The following is a 19,966-nucleotide window of genomic DNA, read 5'->3' as shown; positions in this document are numbered from 1 at the left end:
GGTAAATGGTTACAGAGAATGCGATGTAAGTGCACCCTTAGCATCTCCCAATAGAGTGAAGCACACGCACAAGTGCAAATCTGCTTTGACTGAGGTACAAAAAACACATATTTGGAAATGTAATATTTTTATTTTTAATACAACAATTGCTGCTCTATTTACAATACTTTAAAATTTAAAGGAGTTTTCCCACTAAAGCAAGTTACCGCCTATTTTATTGCCATGTGCTGTCTGTGTTCTCTGCAGACAGCAGTTAGGCCTCATTCACACATCTAAGGATATCTGAGGTCCATGCTATTTACATACAGCACCTCATTCTGCTCATTTGCGGGGGTTTTGCTGTCCATTATCGATCTGTTTTTCATTTTTGTGAAAGTCATTAACTTTTTTTTTTTTTTTTTTATTTCATATACATATATGTCTCTGGGTCTGTGAAAAACAGATGACAATTTTTTTTCTACAGGCTTCTTTAGACTTTTCATTTATTTTCGTATCACTTAATGTGATGAATGAGTTAACAAAAAAAAGAAAACTTCTGAATAAACGCATTAAAATAAATGGGTATGTATGGCGTTTGGGAAGAATACAGACAGCACACATACATGATATGGGTGATTTGTTTTTTTTAACCAAATTGCCATGATTTCTAATGTCTTGCATCCATGAGAAATGGAAAGCACACAGAGTATCCATGTATTGTCTGTAATTTTGCTGAACGCCTAGATTTCAATATGTGTGTTTGGGCCACAAAACTGGCCAAAATTGTGCCTGAGCCTAGAAAAACAAAAGATGCCTATTAAAGTCAATAGGAACGTGTATTGTATGTGGAGACCATGGACAACACTCACTGGTGTAAGTTAACAGTGAACCCGGGCCCATCACAACCATTCATACGGATTCTTATATTTTAAGAAGATCAGCAGGAATCTGGGAAACTTCACAAGGTTTTAATATGTATAACTTGAATCTTTAATACCTGTAAATTTGCAAATAGCCATGAAACATTTGCTGACTGACTTGTTGTATAGGCTCATGGAATCTACTCATTTTGGCTGTGATTTTGGTAGTTTTGTCAGTAGCCGATTCTTTAACCCATACTCATATTTGTGCTCCTGTCCGTTTCCTATATAGGTAGCTTATATTACCAAAATATATGCTGCGTTTGTAATGAATGTGACATTGCCAAGTCTTCCTTCCTGAAGACGTATTTCCAGATGTTGTCTTTTTAGTCCAAAGGTTTACTTCCTATTGAAACTTTAGAAAAAATACCAATTTGGCTTTATAATGTTTTAGAAACTTCCTCGTCTATGCCCTCAGTTTCTATAATGGTGTCCTTTATCCATGAGATATAATTGGAGACTCTTGTATACACTCCATATTTGCCTTCTTGGGCACATCCTTCTCCCCAGCTTACCACACCTACCAGATACCAGGTGTTGCGATATAGCACAGCAAACGGCCCTCCGCTGTCTCCTTTACAAGAGTCTCTTGCTTCGATGTTGTATCCAGCACAAAACATGTTTCCTGTTAGTACCAAATCAGTAGAAGCCAGGCAGGTGTCTTGACTGACAATGGGTAGTCGAACCTTTAGTAGAAAGCGACTGGCACGCCCTTTATATCGTGTTGCCCCCCAGCCACTTACTTGCCCTATCTCACCCTCTTGAGTTAGCAGACGTCCAAGCCCAGGGCTAGGCAAGCAGATTGTTCGTGTGTAATCGCTGAGGATGGCAGGGCTACGCAAGTACAAAAGGGCAATGTCATGGTCATAATATTCCCCCAAATAGTATGGATGGGAAATAACTTTCAGTACTGCAATTTTCTGCTCATCTGGATCCCGCAGATATTTATCATTATCTCCTAGAAAATAGATGGATACATGAGCATAGAAGATATGGAAGCTGATGTGAAAAATAGCTGGTGTCCATCTCCCTTCAAAGGCATTAGTGCAGATTTGTAACAACCGCCACCATTTGTAAAGCGCTTTTCACACTAGACTCTAAGCACAGTACAAAGTATGTGACCTGATGACTGACTGTACTTCTTGGGGCCTATGTGTGGATGGGATTTGCCAAACTTTCATTCACTTTGCTGGTACTGTAAAATGCAGCTTTTTTTTTTTTTGTGCTGTTTTCTCACAACTTGGAGCCTTTGGCTATGGCCCCATATTGTGGAAAACCTGCTTTTATTCTTTGTTCAGGTTTTGCTGTGGTTTTTTTGTGCCAAATCCAAGAGTGACTACAAGAGAAATGGGAAATATATCGGAAGCTCTTACACTTCTCCCTTCTTATCAATGCACTCCTGGCTTTGGCTCAAAAAATGCTGCAAAATCTCCAACAAAAAAAAAAGCTGCTTTTCTGCAATGTGGGGCATCACCATAAAGGAAAATACGTAGCACATCTGTAACATATCACACAATTATTATTGCTCATTTTTTAATGTGCCTTCTGGCTTCATCCTTCTTTTTCTGGAGGATACCTGCGTCATGGTATGTGTGAGTACAAATCTATTAGACTCTGCTACCATCTTAGGCTGCATTCACACTGAGTAATGCTGGCGTTTTTTGTGCTTATTTTTGCACATAGCGCCACGTATACGCCGCGCTATTTTGCGGTGGTGTTGCCCGGCGTTAACGCGGCGCTATGTGCAAAAATAAGCACAAAAAACGCCAGCGTTACTCAGTGTGAATGCAGCCTCACAGTTGTCTTATAACAACTGACAACTGTAATTTGGTTAGTATGGGTTACTGCAACTACTTAGTACTAGTTTTTTCCCCACTGTCTACTGATCAACTAACTGGTAGATTGTGGTGAACGTGATAATATTCCTGTGGCCTTCCTACATATTTTGTAACCCATTGCTGCTGAGAAAAAAAAAAAAAATATATATATATATATATTGTATATAGATCAGTGTTGTAATATGGGCCTGATATAGTCTACATTTTAATTTTATTTTTTTTTTAATTCAACAATCTACATTTTAATTTTACAGTGCAAGAAACATTTTCCAATAACTACAGTCCTATGAAAAAGTTTGAGCACCCCTATTAATCTTAATCATTTTTTGTTCTAAATATTTTGGTGTTTGCAGCAGCCATTTCAGTTTGATATATCTAATAACTGATGGACACAGTAATATTTCAGGATTGAAATGAGGTTTATTGTACTAACAGAAAATGTGCAATATGCATTAAACCAAAATTTGACCGGTGCAAAAGTATGGGCACCCTTATCATTTTATTGATTTGAATACTCCTAACTACTTTTTACTGACTTACTGAAGCACAAAATTGGTTTTGTAACCTCAGTGAGCTTTGAACTTCATAGCCAGATGTATCCAATCATAAGAAAAGGTATTTAAGGTGGCCAATTGCAAGTTGATCTCCTATTTGAATCTCCTCTGAAGAGTGGCATCATGGGCTACTCAAAACAACTCTCAAATGATCTGAAAACAAAGATTGTTCAACATAGTTGTTCAGGGGAAGGATACAAAAAGTTGTCTCAGAGATTTAACCTGTCAGTTTCCACTGTGAGGAACATAGTAAGGAAATGGAAGACCACAGGGACAGTTCTTGTTAAGCCCAGAAGTGGCAGGCCAAGAAAAATATCAGAAAGGCAGAGAAGAAGAATGGTGAGAACAGTCAAGGACAATCCACAGACCACCTCCAAAGAGCTGCAGCATCATCTTGCTGCAGATGGTGTCACTGTGCATCGGTCAACTATACAGCGCACTTTGCACAAATAGAAGCTGTATGGGAGAGTGATGAGAAAGAAGCCGTTTCTGCACGTACGCCACAAATAGAGTTGCCTGAGGTATGAAAAAGCACATTTGGACAAGGCAGCTTCATTTTGGAAACAAAAATTGAGTTGTTTGGTTATAAAAAAAGGCGTTATGCATGGCGTCCAAAAAGAAACAGCATTCCAAGAAAAACACATGCTACCCACTGTAAAATTTGGTGGAGGTTCCATCATGCTTTGGGGCTGTGTGGCCAATGCCGGCATCGGGAATCTTGTTAAAGTTGAGAGTCGTATGGATTCCACTCAGTATCAGCAGATTCTTGAGAATAATGTTCAAGAATCAGTGACGAAGTTGAAGTTACGCCGGGGATGGATATTTCAGCAAGACAATGATCCAAAACACCGCTCCAAATCCTCAGGCATTCATGCAGAAGAACAATTACAATGTTCTGGAATGGCCATCCCAGTCCCCAGACCTGAATATCATTGAACATCTGTGGGATGATTTGAAGCGGGCTGTCCATGCTCGGCGACCATCTAACTTAACTGAACGTGAATTGTTTGTCCAAAATACCTTTATCCAGGAACTGATTAAAAGCTACAGGAAGCGACTAGAGGCTGTTATCTTTGCAAAAGGAGGATGTACTAAATATTAATGTCACTTTTCTGTTGAGGTGCCCATACTTTTGCACCGGTCAAATTTTGGTTTAATGCATATTGCACATTTTCTGTTAGTACAATAAACCTCATTTCAATCCTGAAATATTACTGTGTCCATCAGTTATTAGATATATCAAACTGAAATGGCTGTTATAAACACCAAAATATTTAGAACTAAAAATGATTAAGATTAATAGGGGTGCCCAAACTTTTTCATAGGACTGTAAAATATGGAACGATTTTAAATACTCTGACCAGTTTCTCCATATATATTATGTCGGTGTATTGTGGAGACAACTTACCGATAGTCACATGATGTGGGTTAACAGATTCAAAGCAGTGGGCGGCAGACACTACCCAGCGCTGACTTATCAGGCTCCCGCTGCAGAAGTCTGTTCCTCGAGCCGTGCGAATCATAACCTTAAGTGACAGCATAAAGAGCGAAAGATATAAAATACTAATGTGAACTGTGGAAACCCCTTAGATTTTGACCCCTGAGGGTCGGCAACTGCTAAATAGTGAGCACACTTTATAGGTAACAGGATAGGAAGGTGGTGTTTATCAAAAATACTGGATAACAAAAACTAAGTATCTCTATAGAATATGTGAAAACTGTATTATTTTGTCTTCCATTTATACATTACAAGAGTTAAAAGGGTTTCACAAGTAGGGCTGTGGAGTCAGTAGGCCAAACCTCTGAAACCAGTATTTTTCCAGACTCATATATACAGTATATATATCTGACAGCCATGGTCAGACTGAAGCAGTAAAGCTCCTCTAATGCATGAAACAAACCAAAAAAAAAAAGTCAGTGATTGAATTCCTATGAAAGTAATAACAATGCATAAAATTAATTATACAATATATAAAATAATTAACAATATTGCATTCTATTTTGAAGAATGAGTCCATAAAGTTTTTCTTAACCCAAAACTGGCTCCAACTCTGATTTCACAATATGGAGTTTTCTGTAATAAATTTGACACCTCTCTGACCCGCAGTGTACCAAACACTTGGATCAGTGCTGTCTAGTAACTTGCGTAGATTTGAGCTATAATACCAGTTTCTGCAATAAATTAAAGTAAATATGGTGGTCTTTGGGAAGCCACATCACCTTGGGTGAAGTCATTTTGCCCAATTTTCTGGAAACTGGTGAGGTTGGCATAAAACAGTAAAACAATTAACATTTTTGTTTTGTTGCCTCTTAAATTCTCACTAATCTTTTGGTGCAAGATATTGGTCTAAAGTAAGACAATAAAAATTGATAAATGAATGAAAATGTTCACATACCTGCCAGGGGCATTGTCCCAGGTTGCAGCGCATCCCACCAACAATTCGAGAGTTGTCTAATCCACCTTCATTGTTCAGGATTCTGCCAGTGTAGTCATTGTACCAGGTTGTTCCATTCCCATCCTCCTCTCCCATAGTAATGTTCTTACTGTTTATTCCAGTAACATTATGAGATGTGCTATTCTCCACATCACTTTCTGAAGTGTGATACCACTCTGTCTTAAGTCTCTGCTGCTTCTCTAAGTTCTCATTCACACTATGGGCAAGGGTTGTGACATCTGTGGAATTGGAAAGGTAATCCTCTTCTTCAGGCAAATTGGAACGGCTAAGAGTATCTTGTAGATGTAGCAGTGAGCGTGGAGAACTGGTTGTGAGTCCACATGGGAAACTAGCTGGAAGTGAATTAGAAACCTGGATTATTGTGTGGTATTACTGACTGAAATTACAAGGTACCTAAATTAATTCTTTGCTATGGATTGAATGGCGCTAGTGCGGATTTCTTATCTACCATGACCCTTGGATGGCGTCAAAAATCATGTTTTAGAATCCTTGCAGAAAATGCTGTCATGATAGCCGGCATCTATACATTAAAGTAGTTTTCTGGTTTAACAGACCAGTATTAGATCGGGGGAGGTCTAATAGCTGGCACCCCCACCAATCAGTTATTTCCAGAAGAGAACGGAGCTGGAAGATCAGTCCTTTCCGTGAGTAATGGCCACAGCTTAGATCCCATTCACTTGACCCCGGCCAGCCACTACACACAGAATGGAGCTTTACTTTTGGTTCCAGCACCAGATGCTGCTCAGAACATCTGACCGGTGGGGGTGTTGGCTGCTGAACCCCCAACAATCTGAAATTGATGACCTATCCTAAGACAAAGTTATCAATATCTGTTAATGTGCTAATAATAACAGAACAGTGGGTGCAACTACACATACTGAACAGACCAGCAAACTTGCCAAGGCGCTGCAGAGTCACATGGCCCTCCTCAGATAGCACAGTGTACATAAGGGCTGACTATGAAGCTGTTTAGAGAAATTGTACCAGGAAGATCAATGAGTGACATTGCTGTCATTTCTTATCCTGTTTCTCCCATGGACAAATGATTGGGTATAAGGAAACACTGCTTTAAATAATGGCATCCATTACATGCCCTAAAAGTACTCGGACATGAACAATCACCCAAACTGGGCAGTGTGAGAGGGCACTTAGACAGTTCCCCTACTCTTTCATGGTGCGGGGGAACTGACAATCTAAGGAACTGAGCCTGAAAGAATTGATAGAGCTATTTTAACTATGCCTTGTGCATTTATTGTGAAATTTCTATAGGGCTTCAACAATTTTCATTGAACAAGTTATGTGAATATTTATTGAAAAGTCATTTGTCAAAGCTGTGGTAGTATTGGGCTGTAGTATTGTAGCAGCTGAGCAGTAGAGATGAGCGAGTAGTATTCGATCGAGTACCACTCGCTATTCGAATGGAAAAGTTTGATGCAGAACCAGCATTGATTGGCTGAATGCTATACAGTCGGCCAATCAACGCTGGTTCTTCTCCTACCTTTAGAAGTCTTCTCCGTGCAGCTTCCCCGCGGCGTCTTCCGGCTCTGAATTCACTCTGCCAGGCATCGGGCCTGGGCAGAGCCGACTGCGCATGCCCGCTTGTAGTGCGGACATGCGCAGTCGGCTCTGCCCAGGCCTGATGCCTGGCAGAGTGAATTCAGAGCCGGAAGACGCCGCGGGGATGCTGCACGGAGAAGACTTCTCGGAGGATCCAGCCTGACCCTCACTTGTGGACTTGGTAAGTGTAATTTGATCGAACGTTGCCTACCCCTGAAACAAGCATTTTCCCCCCATAGCGTATAATAGGATTCAATATTCGATTCGAGTAGTCGAATATTGAGGGGCTACTCGAAACGAATATCGAACCTCGAACATTTTACTGTTCGCTCATCTCTACTGAGCAGTCGCAGGTTGGAGACCACTGCTCTATGTAATCCTGTTCCTATAGACATACTGAAGGATTATGAGCATTGCATTATAATATACAATTGCTAATGCTTATTGCACTTTATATTAAACAGTAGTCCTTTTTGTGGTATCATTGTAGAAATTAAAGGTAAGATACAGCCTACCAGATTTGGCACATTTCTTCCCGTCTTCCTCCAAGGTATACCCCTGTGCACAGGAGCAGGTCACACTAAGTGCTCGGGCTGTATCTGCACAGTACTGCCAACATCCACCATTGTTATACCAGCACTCATACCGCACTGTGAGTAAAGAAAGTTACACTTAGTCATACCATTAATACATTTGTTTGCTCATTTTCACATAATGTTTAAAACATAACGCTGAAATATAGGCTAAGGCCCCATGTAGAAGGCTGAGCAAAAAAGTGCTGTGAGAAAAATGACGGCGGCAACGCATCATGTTTTTTTCTGCAGCACTTTTCACAGAAAGTCCGCCGAGGTGGCCTTTCTGCTTCCATTAGAACTATAGGGAAGCAATTAGCATTTCCGTAGGCATAATTGACATACTGCGGTTTCCAAATCCATAACTATAATCCCATCCACTATGCAGGGACTGTAAAACGCTGCGTTTTTTTCTATGGCAATTTCTGCTGCTTTGTTTATCCCACATGGGGTCACGGCCTTAAGCACCTCATATTATGTAGAGTTGTTATCTAGGGACCAAACCCTCTGGGGATCTATTACACCCAAGCCTCAGGTTCCCAAGTTCTTGGGGCGTGACATGATCAAACCCAGGACCCAGGTACCCAAGTTGATTCACCTCCTTTCCTGTGTTCGCTGGTATTTCCAGAACTATAGAGGCTGGCTTTACTATTACAATTCTCTAGTATTCTGCCACAGATGCATGTTAGAGAAATCTCTGAAGATGTGAGATTGTAATTCCCGTATGTAAGCTAATGGCAGATAGCAGAACGCGCTGACATTTCATTCCCTGCGTTCCCAGGTTGCATGTGGAGAGATGCAATGGAGTTGCTTCAGGTAGTTTATTTGTCTTTACCTTGAGAGATGATATGCCATACGGTCAAAACACAATTCCTTTCTCAGTTCTACAAGATGGTTGCTCAGTGGTTACAGACTGAATAACACATATCCAGGAAGAAGATGCAACAAGAAGGGAGGAGTAACAGAAACAGAGAATTATGGGAGAAAACTACTTAAAGAGCCCTGCACACAATATCAATGTCTATGCACCAGCATTGCACAATATATGTAAAAACACTGTATGAAAGTCAAACAACCAAGAATGAATGATACAATATGAACAAGAATCATTACTTCAGCAATACCCCTGCTGTAACAGCATACTCCCCGTCTGAAATCCTTGGATTTCACTACTTAACATAAATGTGCATCTGGTATATTCTGGAACCCTGAAAGACAAAATGCAAAAACAAGGAAAAATAACAATAACTGTGAACATGTATTCAGGAACAGTTGAAAATATTGAATGCGTCAAATGCACGGTATATCGCTGTTCCTGGGATAGTCCAGTGACGAGTCAACTGAGTCAATGTACTTGCAATGTTCTTTGCTTGACTCATTCCTCGACAGGTAACAGGAGGACAGTCTCAGATACAGGTCTGATGAATGTCTTGGAGTCACCTTGTCGTGTGATGGTTACTTCCACCTTACGGACTCTACCATCCTCGCTGGGAAAGATTTTTGAGATGAGTCCCATAGGCCATGCATTTCTTTCCACTTTCTGGTCCTTCATCAAAACGACATCTCCCACCTGTAAGTTAGGTTTAACCTGCTGCCACTTTCTTCGTCCTTGAAGAAGAGCCAAATACTCCTTTTTCCATCTGCTCCAGAAGCAATTGGCCAGATGCTGAACGTGTTTCCACTGTTTCCGATAGATGTTTCCAGATGAAAGTTCTTCAGGTGGACTAGGAACAGATCCGAGCTTCTGAGTGAGGAGAGTCGCTGGAGTAAGAATAGCAGGAGAATCCGGGTCCACAGATACGGGAACAAGAGGTCTTGCGATGGTGCGTACAAGCTTCAGCCATCTAGAAAAGCGTTCAAAGCGGTGACAGTCCAGGCCGGACCTCCTTACAGACCTGGTGATGAGGGTACTCACTTCAGGACGAATCTCAGGATCGTTGTCAGGATCTTGAAGATTGAAGACGTCTTGACCAGATGTTTCTTTTCCTTCGTTCAGCAAGAATTCTGGACCTGTTAACCAAGAGGATTTAGCAAAGGCACTGACCGATGATGGTCTGGTGGCACAATCTGCAGGGTTGAGATGAGATGGAACATAGTGCCACTGCTCAGGTTTAGAGGATTTCCTAATCCTTTCAACGCGGTTACTAACATAGACGTAGAAGCGTTTTGTCTGGTTGTTTATGTAACCCAGGACAACCTTGCTGTCTGTATAGAATTGAACATCGTCCACATGAATGTCCAGCTCATACTGTATAAAATCTGCGATCTCTACAGCCAGTACAGCACCACAAAGTTCAAGCCTCGGGATCGTATGTTCAGGTTTAGGGGCTAGTTTAGCTTTCCCAAACAGAAATCCAACATGAGCTTTAGTGCGGTTGTCGATTACCTTCAAGTAGGCAACAGCTGCGATGGCCTCAGTCGATGCATCCGAGAATATGTGGACTTCCCTTCTCTGGCTTGTGGTGAGAGATGCTGGAGTGTAGCAACGTGGTATGTGAGTTCTGTCCAAGGCATGTAGGGATTCTTTCCAGGACTCCCACTTTGGCTGCTTGTCATGTGGCAGTGGAGCATCCCAGTCCTGAATCGTCTCTGAGAGCTGCCTAAGTAGGAATTTGCCCTGTACAGTCAATGGTGCTACAAATCCCAGTGGATCATACAGGCTATTCACCACTGAGAGAACTCCACGCTTAGTGAATGGCTTGTCTGCACAATTAACCTGGAAGCCAAGAGAATCGTTTAGCAAGTCCCATGTCAAACCCAGACTTCTCTGCACCGGAGGATCGTCTATGCCTAGGTTTAAGTCCCTGAATTCTGTGGCATGATCGCTGGGCTGGAAGGCTTTCATGACAGCAATACTGTTGGAGGCTATTTTATGCAACCTCAGACAGGCTCTAGACAGCATACCTTGAGTCCTTCTCAGCAAATCTATGGCTTCCTCAGCAGTGGGCAAGGACTTGAGTGCGTCGTCCACGTAGAAGTCTTTTTCGACAAAGTGACGAGCATCCTTTCCAAATTCTGATTCACCATCAGAAGCAGTCCTTCGTAGGCCATATGTTGCAACCGCAGGTGAAGGACTGTTGCCGAACACATGCACTCTCATGCGGTATTCAATCATTTCCTTGTTGGTATCACTGTCTCTGTGCCACAGAAACCTCAGGTAATTCCGGTGGTCTTCTCGTACAATAAAACAATGGAACATTTGCTCAATGTCAGCTGTAATGGCAACTGGCTCCTTTCTGAATCTCATTAGCACCCCTACCAGGTTGTTGGTCAGGTTTGGACCCGTGAGGAGAACGTCATTCAGAGATACGCCATGATGTTTGGCACTTGAGTCGAATACCACCCTGATCTGCTTGGGTTTTCGTGGGTGATATACTCCAAAAGAAGGAAGATACCAGCATTCTTCATGCTCTTGCAGAGGTGGAGCTGGCTCTGCGTGATTGTTGCGGAATATCCTTTCCATGAATGCCACAAAGTGATCTTTCATCTCAGGCTTGTTTCTCAGCGTACGTTGCAAGGAGATGAATCTAGATAATGCTTGTTCCCGGTTGTCAGGAAGTCTGGCCCTCCCAGTCCGAAAGGGTAAGGGTGCAACCCAATGGTTAGATTGATCCTTGAAGCATTCACTGTCCATTATTTTGATAAAGTCTTTATCTTCCATGGATAAAGCTACTCTGTTGTCGTCTTGTGTTATGTGAAACACTGTGGCTCCTAAGTCGTCATAAGGTGTAGGGACGATGTCTGGTGCCCTTTTTAAGTTAGGAAGATGCTCCTTTGCCTCATAGTGATGAAGGCATGGCTTGAAGTAGGTTGTGCGTCCATTGTTGAGCACAAAGGTTTTAAAGGAGTTCACTTGAGATGACATGAGACTCTTATCCTGACATACATTGCCAATGATTACCCAACCTAAGTCAAGTCTTTGTGCATATGGGGCATCATGTGGACCATTGCATTGTTGACGTACCTTATGTACTCTGAGAATGTCTCTTCCGAGCAAGAGCAGGATGTCAGCATTCACATCCATAGGAGGAATCTCCTTAGCCAGGTGTCTCAAGTGGGAATGATGATATGCAGCTTCCGGCGTAGGAATTTCTTCCCTATCATCAGGCATCTGGTCACATTCAATTAACGTTGGTAGGGATATGTGAATATTCCTGTTAATTGGAGAGATAACGTATCCAGTGGCTCTCCTGCCAGAAGTCTCTATGCGACCAGAACAAGTGTTAAGAGTGTATGGTATTGCTTCTCCTTCTATACCGAAGATCTCGAAGAACTTAGGCTTTGCTAGAGACCTGTTGCTTTGTTCATCTATTATGGCATACATCCTTATGGCCTTTTCAGATTGCCCTTCTGGGTAGACATTCACCAAGCACACCTTGGCACAGCACTTGGGACCATTATCCTTGCCACATACTTCCATGCAGGAGGAGGAGACAGTGGTAGTAGCTGAAACTTGAGCCGATGGCTCCCCGCCATGCGCAGTGACGGCTTTAGATGCTGCTTGAGGATGTGAGTTGTCAGATGAAGAAGTAGGATGCATGGCTGCGACATGTTTGTCGCTACTGCATTCAGTACACTTGATGACAGCCTTACAGTCCTTAGCAAAATGTTTTGAAGAAGCACAACACTTGTAACACACTCCTAGCTCCTTGAGCATGTCTCTGCGTTCTTGCAAAGTCTTTGCCCTAAGTCCTCTACACTCTTTCAGGGGATGAGGCCTTTTGTGGATAGGGCACGTACTATTAGGGTCTTTATCTTTAAGGACAGGAGTGTCCTGTTTGGTGGTGCAGAGTGCAGCGATTGGAACGTCTGTCTTCCTAACAGATACTGTTCCCCTTAAGTCTCTACGTTTGCTTGTTTCATACCTTGAACATGATGATGAAGCTGGTAGAGAGGATTCTGTGAAGTCAAAGCTGGGATCATTCTTTTTCCGAGCTTGGTCACTGATAAATCTGGAAAAATAAGAGAAAGGAGGGAAGGACACATTGTGGTCTCTTTTGTATCTGGAACCTAGGTCGGCCCATTTTTCTTGCATGCCATATGGTAGTTTGGATACCACTGGATTAACACCATGAGATGTGTCAAGGTAACTCAGACCTGACAGACGTGGGTCCATTTTGGCTAACTCTAATTCCTTTAGTAGGTCGCTCAGATCTTGAAGCTTGCGGCTGTCCTTGTTGGTGATTTTTGGGAACATATGAAGTCTCTTAAATAAGGCACTTTCTATAGCTTCAGAACTGCCATAAGTCTGTTCAAGTCTCTCCCATGCCGCAGCAAGACCTTCCTCTGAGTGGCCCGCATGAACTGCTCTCAATGTCTTTATACGTTCTGCAGAATCTGGGCCTAACCAGTTAACAAGCAAGTCAAGTTTTTCTTTGGCAGTGAGGTTAAGATCACTGATCACTGCTTCAAAGGTGGATTTCCAGGCTCTATAATTCTCAGCATGGTCATCGAACTTTGAGAGACTATTGTTTATCAGCTCCCTGCGTATCATATATCTGGCAAAGTCCGACATGTCTGATCTCCCACCTTGTGTCACCAGATTAACTTGTGATATCCCTGGGACGTATAAATTCTCTGGCATATGGGGCCGAGATGAATCGGGGTGAAATGATGTAGCATAAGGGTTGAGCTGTGGTTTAGTTTCTGGAGGATCTGCATGTGTGATGCTGGAAATTACCTTGCTCTGGATAGGTGGCATCATCTGATGCTTCACAGCCATGTAGTCGGTTTGGAGTGGTGCTGGTGCATGTAACTTAGCAGGCGGTGCAGGAGATGATTGCTTCAGCACATAATTGGCAGTGCGGTCAGCTGGGTCTTCCACTTCTGCAGGGATGGAGCAGTCTAGGTCGGCGTCTTGATCTAATGCTTGTTCAAGAACCTTTAGCTTGGCTAAGGCAGCTGCTTCCTCCCTTTCCATTTGGAGAATTTTTAGTTGAGCTTCTGTCTCTGCTTCCTTCTTCGCCATTTCAGCTTTTGCCTCTGCTTGCCTTTGCGCCATTTCTGCTTCCTTCTCAGCAAAGGACCGTCTGACACTGGCCTCCTCTGCGTCAGCACGGATCTCAATAAGCTTATCGTGTAATGCTGACCTTCTGGAACGAGAGGATCTGGAGGATGACAGCGTATGTTTGGATGAAGTAGACCGATGGGACCTTACTTCTTGTAGGTGTGCGATGCGGAGTTCTGCCTTATCTCTGGCGTTTTTCACTGCGGCATCTTTCGTTTGGAATAGGTTCTCCCTCTCAGTTAGCTCTGCTATAGCATCATCAAATTCAGCGTTACTCAGGAATGTGACGTATTTTGCAGACAGTCGCTGATGGCGTTCATAGGCGGCAGATAAGCGGTTTAGTGTGGTGACCAATTTTGCTGCGTCACTGTCATGGCGTGAGAGCGCTGCTATATAGTGTTCAGTTCTTCGCCATAATTCATCAAGATTATCACAGAACTCTTCTTTAGTTATTTCAAAGTTCTCTCTAATCTTTTGCGTGGGTTTACTGACACGTTTTAATCGCTCAATTTGTACATCCTGAAACATGGAGTCTGTTTCCTGCACATCTGAGTCCCTGATAGCAGGATGCACTGTCCCAGATGCAGTGACAGGGGAATCCACATAGCTCCTTGTGGACATGGTGCCTTTGTGTGGAAAATGTCAATAAAGATGGCGCTGCCCCTTATTTCACTGTGGTGAGGAGAACATGTGCTCAAGATGGAGGACAGCTTTGAGCTCACCTGCAGGCTGTGTGGCGTGCTGCAGATTATGCTGTATTCTCACTGTGCTTGCTTGCAGGCTGTCTGTAGATCCTGCAGGAGCTGCAGATATAGCTTGTTTTAACTAGAAAGTTGTGTTTTGACTATTCTGCCACAGATGCATGTTAGAGAAATCTCTGAAGATGTGAGATTGTAATTCCCGTATGTAAGCTAATGGCAGATAGCAGAACGCGCTGACATTTCATTCCCTGCGTTCCCAGGTTGCATGTGGAGAGATGCAATGGAGTTGCTTCAGGTAGTTTATTTGTCTTTACCTTGAGAGATGATATGCCATACGGTCAAAACACAATTCCTTTCTCAGTTCTACAAGATGGTTGCTCAGTGGTTACAGACTGAATAACACATATCCAGGAAGAAGATGCAACAAGAAGGGAGGAGTAACAGAAACAGAGAATTATGGGAGAAAACTACTTAAAGAGCCCTGCACACAATATCAATGTCTATGCACCAGCATTGCACAATATATGTAAAAACACTGTATGAAAGTCAAACAACCAAGAATGAATGATACAATATGAACAAGAATCATTACTTCAGCAATACCCCTGCTGTAACAGCATATCTAGTCTGCCAGCCCCCACAATACAGGTGATACCAGTGAGCATGGGAGAGGAGATGGAACAAATCCAGTGCCGGGCGCTGGTTTCTGATCACGTGACCCCGAGTCTGGGAACAAGCCTTGAGTGAGGTTTGGACGAAATAGAACCCATTGCATAGCCCTTTTCCTTAGGGAACATGTGCCGCTGGCAGTGGAGAACAACACAAAACCAATTTACTTACCATTTTCACAGTGCCTTCCCGAATAACGTGGTGGACATAGACATGTGTATGTATAGTGATACTGCTGGCAAATTCCCCCATTATGGCACGGATTCTCTTTACATGGGCTGAGGTCTGTGAAGAGACAGTCAAAAAATAGTGAATAGTCAGTAGTAGTTTGGATGCTGCTTATTCTGATCATGTGACCCAAAGTCAGAACAAGCCTGGAAACCTGCGGTCTTTCTGCCGTAAGTACTGAAAACCTCCCTGGAAAACACAGTAAAGAATAACTGAACCTTCAAAAAATTTTAGATTTTCTGACAGCATTTGTGACATTAATATATGTTGTAATATACTTTAACAAATATTGGGTCCTTTCCATGAAATCCTGCGCTGAAAGTCACTTTCTGTCCCTTCAGTATTATATCCCTTGTTTCTTTCACTGGATCTTACTGGAGTATGAGTGGATGGACACTTGTATAATGCAGGGAAGTTGAGGCCTGAAGGGTCACTTCAAATAATTGTATCTCAGACATTGTAAAATATAGAATAGTGGCTTTGGTATCACATGAAAGATGAGATTCTCGTCTGTCCTAACTGTATAGTCCCCAGAGATATCACCAGTTGAAACCAACCAGTCTTGGCATATTTATCTGTAGCTACAGCTAGTTCTTGGCTGATGATATCTCTGGAAATAAAACTGTGATCTTACTCAGTGCCGCACCTCCCATGAGGCGACCTGAAGTGACCGCTTCAGGCGGCGCTATGCCAGGGCCAAGGGGAAGGCGGCATTTTTGCCAACCTAAGCCAGTCCAGGACAAGCTGTCCTGGACTGGCTTAGGGTCATCGTCACTGAGCGGTGGATTGGGGAGGCCACTGGAGCAGCGCTGCTCCAGCGGCCGCCCCTCACGCTCAGGCAGAGAGCAGGTCCTGCCTGCTCTCTGCTTGCTAAGGACGCTTGGCCCCACCCCCTTCGCTTGACCCTGCCCCCTCCGCTCCGCCCCCCCCCGGGGGGGGGGGGCGGCTTTCTAACGTCCGCTTCAGGCAGCAGAAAGCCATGGTTCACCCCTGATCTTACTATCAGAATCTCCTGTTTAATATCACACAAAAACCACTGTTCTAAGTTTTATAATAGCTCAGACATAACTGTTTGAAGTGACACCCCCAAGTCTCAGCCTCTCTGCATTATACAAGAATCTATACACTCCCCTGTGAATGAGAGACAAAAGGGAAATAACAAAAAGTGGATTTCAGCACAGAATTTCACTGAAAGGAGACAAAATTGATTAATAAATGACAACATTTTTTAATGTAATAAATGCTAAAAAAATAATAATAATCAAATGTTAAAGTTTAGGTACCCTTTAAGACAACCTCCATGGTCAGGTTTTATATACCAGTTAGGATTTACACTCCATTATGTATTTCTGGTTTAAGTCCCATTAAAAATATACTAAGGCTGAGCTTATTCTTACTAAACTGGAGTGGCATCTCTAAGGCTAAGGCCCCACGTGGTGTCCCGCAGCAAAAAAGCGCTGCGGAAAAAAACGCGGCGGCAATGCATCACAGTTTTTCATGCATTTTAGACTGAAATTTCATAGAAGTTTCCTCTGCAGACTTTCTGTTTCAATTATACCTATAGGGAAACCGCCAGCGTTTCCGGAAGTAATTGACATGCTGCGATTTCCAAAACCACTTTGATTTTGGAAATCAGGGCGTGTCTGCACCACAGTTTTTACCACAAAGCGGACATGGGATTCACTAAAATCCCATCCAGTTTCCCCTGACTGTAAAATGACGCAATTTTTCCTGCGGCAGAAGGGCCCCGGTCTAAATTAGGGCAGGGGATTATTGCTTCTGATAGATCCACTCTGGCACATCTTCCTAAGTGAAGTCTAGGCAAGACATTATGCGACACGTAATTCGCAGAGCTACTGGCTCTAGATCAGGGGCACACAATTTTTTGGCGTCTTTGGGCCACTGTGGAAGAATAGTTGTTTTAGGACACAAACACTAAACTAACGTCCGTATGTTTATTGTATGTGACACCTTAACACACAATCACAAAAAGACTCATAATGTTATACGTAAGTTTACGATTTTGCGTTGGGCTGCTTCATGTAATCCCGGGCTGCATGTGGCCCGTGAGCCTTGGGTTGGATGCCGCTACTCTAGACAGTGATTTCTACAATAGAGGTGAAGAGACGCTAGACTACTCAATGTAATAGAAATTATATTACTCACCTTTATAGTGATACCAAAACTCTGTCTGTAAGAGAGCAGAAAAGAAAAAAAGTCAATATAGTAACCACAATGCTTGCTAATACTATAAGCCCCCTCTATGTGCAATGTATCCGGCCATTCCCACACAGTATTCTGAATTCTACTGGCTACCAGACAGCAATGAGAGATCTTGAGATTGCTTACTGTCTTTTCAGTAGACTTGAAGATTTCTCTTGCCTCCTCATGTGAACACGTCTCCTCATAGCATTCTCGCTCCAGATTACCTGGAAGTATTTCCTCCAGAAAATGGTTAGCTCTTTTTCGTAGGACGTGATGAGCTCTTTCTCTTCCAATAAAAACTAAGGTAAGGATAGTAAGAATAGACATTGGTGTGCTGATGATAATGGATGTATACATAACAAAGTGGCCATATAATGGTTGAATATGGTTGCTGATCTATATCTCCAGAAATTAAAGAAATGGAGTAATGTGGTCATATGAATTTACTCAGGATATGGGTCACACACCCTGTTGCCAAATTAAGACCATTCATTTCTGTTTCCAGAATGAGACATTTAATATTGCAAAGAATTCTGATTTGCATTATATTAATAGTCAGTAAAGGCTGTTCATTAGAGATGAGCGAACACTAAAATGTTCGAGGTTCGAAATTCGATTCGAACAGCCGCTCAATGTTCGTGTGTTCGAACGGGTTTCGAACCCCATTATAGTCTATGGGGAACAGATACTCGTTAAGGGGGAAACCCAAATCCGTGTCTGGAGGGTCACCAAGTCCACTATGACACCCCAGGAAATGATGCCAACACCTCTGGAATGACACTGGGACAGCAGGGGAAGCATGTCTGGGGGCATCTAACACACCAAAGACCCTCTATTACCCCAACATCACAGCCTAACAACTACACACTTTACACACTCAATACCACCTCTCTGACAGTAGGAAAACACCTTGAAACATGTGTATTTGGCACTTGCAGTGAGGAGAGCTTGTCACCAGCAGTGAATTTGGCCCTTGTAGTAAGTTGAGGTTGGCACCAACATTTGTTTTGAAAATCAGGGTGGATTGAGCCTCTAACCAGCAGAGTTTGGGCAAATTCATGGTGGAGGGAGCCTCTAAAAACCCCAGTTTGGACCAATTCATGGTGGAGGGAGACTCTAAAAACCCCAGTTTGGACCAATTCATGGTGGAGGGAGACTCTAAAAACCCCAGTTTGGACCAATTCATGGTGGAGGGAGCCTCTAAAAACCCCAGTTTGGACCAATTCATGGTGGAGGGAGCCTCTAACCAGCCCAGTTTGGACCAATTAATGGTGGAGGGAGCCTCTAAACAGCCAAGTTTTGGGAAATTCATGGTGGAGGGAGCCTCTAACCAGCCCAGTTTGGACCAATTCATGGTGGAGGGAGCCTCTAAACAGCCCAGTTTGGGCAAATTCATGGTGGAGGGAGCCTCTAACCAGCCCAGTTTGGACCAATTAATGGTGGAGGGAGCCTCTAAACAGCCCAGTTTGGACCAATTAATGGTGGAGGGAGCCTCTAACCAGCCCAGTTTGGACCAATTAATGGTGGAGGGAGCCTCTAACCAGCCCAGTTTGGACCAATTAATGGTGGAGGGAGCCTCTAACCAGCCCAGTTTGGACCAATTAATGGTGGAGGGAGCCTCTAAACAGCCAAGTTTTGGGAAATTCATGGTGGAGGGAGCCTCTAACCAGCCCAGTTTGGACCAATTCATGGTGGAGGGAGCCTCTAAACAGCCCAGTTTGGGCAAATTCATGGTGGAGGGAGCCTCTAAAAAACCCAGTTTGGACCAATTCATGGTGGAGGGAGCCTCTAATTAGCCCAGTTTGGACCAATTAATTGTGGAGGGAGCCTCTAACCAGCCCAGTTTGGACCAATTAATGGTGGAGGGAGCCTCTAACCACCCCAGTTTGGGCAAATTCATGGTGGAGGGAGCCTCTAACCAGCCCAGTTTGGACCAATTAATGGTGGAGGGAGCCTCTAACCAGCCCAGTTTGGACCAATTAATGGTGGAGGGAGCCTCTAACCACCCCAGTTTGGACCAATTCATGGTGGAGGGAGCCTCTAACCAGCCCAGTTTGGACCAATTCATGGTGGAGGGAGCCTCTAAACAGCCAAGTTTTGGGAAATTCATGGTGGAGGGAGCCTCTAACCAGCCCAGTTTGGACCAATTCATGGTGGAGGGAGCCTCTAAACAGCCCAGTTTGGGCAAATTCATGGTGGAGGGAGCCTCTAACCAGCCCAGTTTGGACCAATTAATGGTGGAGGGAGCCTCTAAACAGCCAAGTTTTGGGAAATTCATGG

The 19,966-nt window shown here is 43.3% G+C and overlaps 1 protein-coding gene across 1 annotated transcript; it reads right to left on the bottom strand.

Moving 5' to 3' along the window:
- Nucleotides 1–1,216: 1,216 nt before the first annotated feature.
- LOC142198551 (coagulation factor X-like) lies at nucleotides 1,217–18,013 on the bottom strand. The gene is made up of 7 exons (XM_075269584.1): nucleotides 17,831–18,013; nucleotides 17,648–17,672; nucleotides 15,425–15,538; nucleotides 7,820–7,954; nucleotides 5,688–6,079; nucleotides 4,700–4,817; nucleotides 1,217–1,857 (listed from the first exon to the last, which is right to left on the bottom strand). Exons 1-7 carry the CDS (start codon nucleotides 18,011–18,013, stop codon nucleotides 1,280–1,282), a joined length of 1,545 nt encoding a protein of 514 aa, XP_075125685.1. The 3' UTR covers nucleotides 1,217–1,279.
- Nucleotides 18,014–19,966: the final 1,953 nt, after the last annotated feature.

This window comes from Leptodactylus fuscus, chromosome 3, assembly GCF_031893055.1.
Source record: "Leptodactylus fuscus isolate aLepFus1 chromosome 3, aLepFus1.hap2, whole genome shotgun sequence".
Taxonomy (NCBI): domain Eukaryota; kingdom Metazoa; phylum Chordata; class Amphibia; order Anura; family Leptodactylidae; genus Leptodactylus; species Leptodactylus fuscus.
Note: the sequence above shows the minus strand (reverse complement) of the source record. Positions and strands in the feature narration are given on the sequence as shown.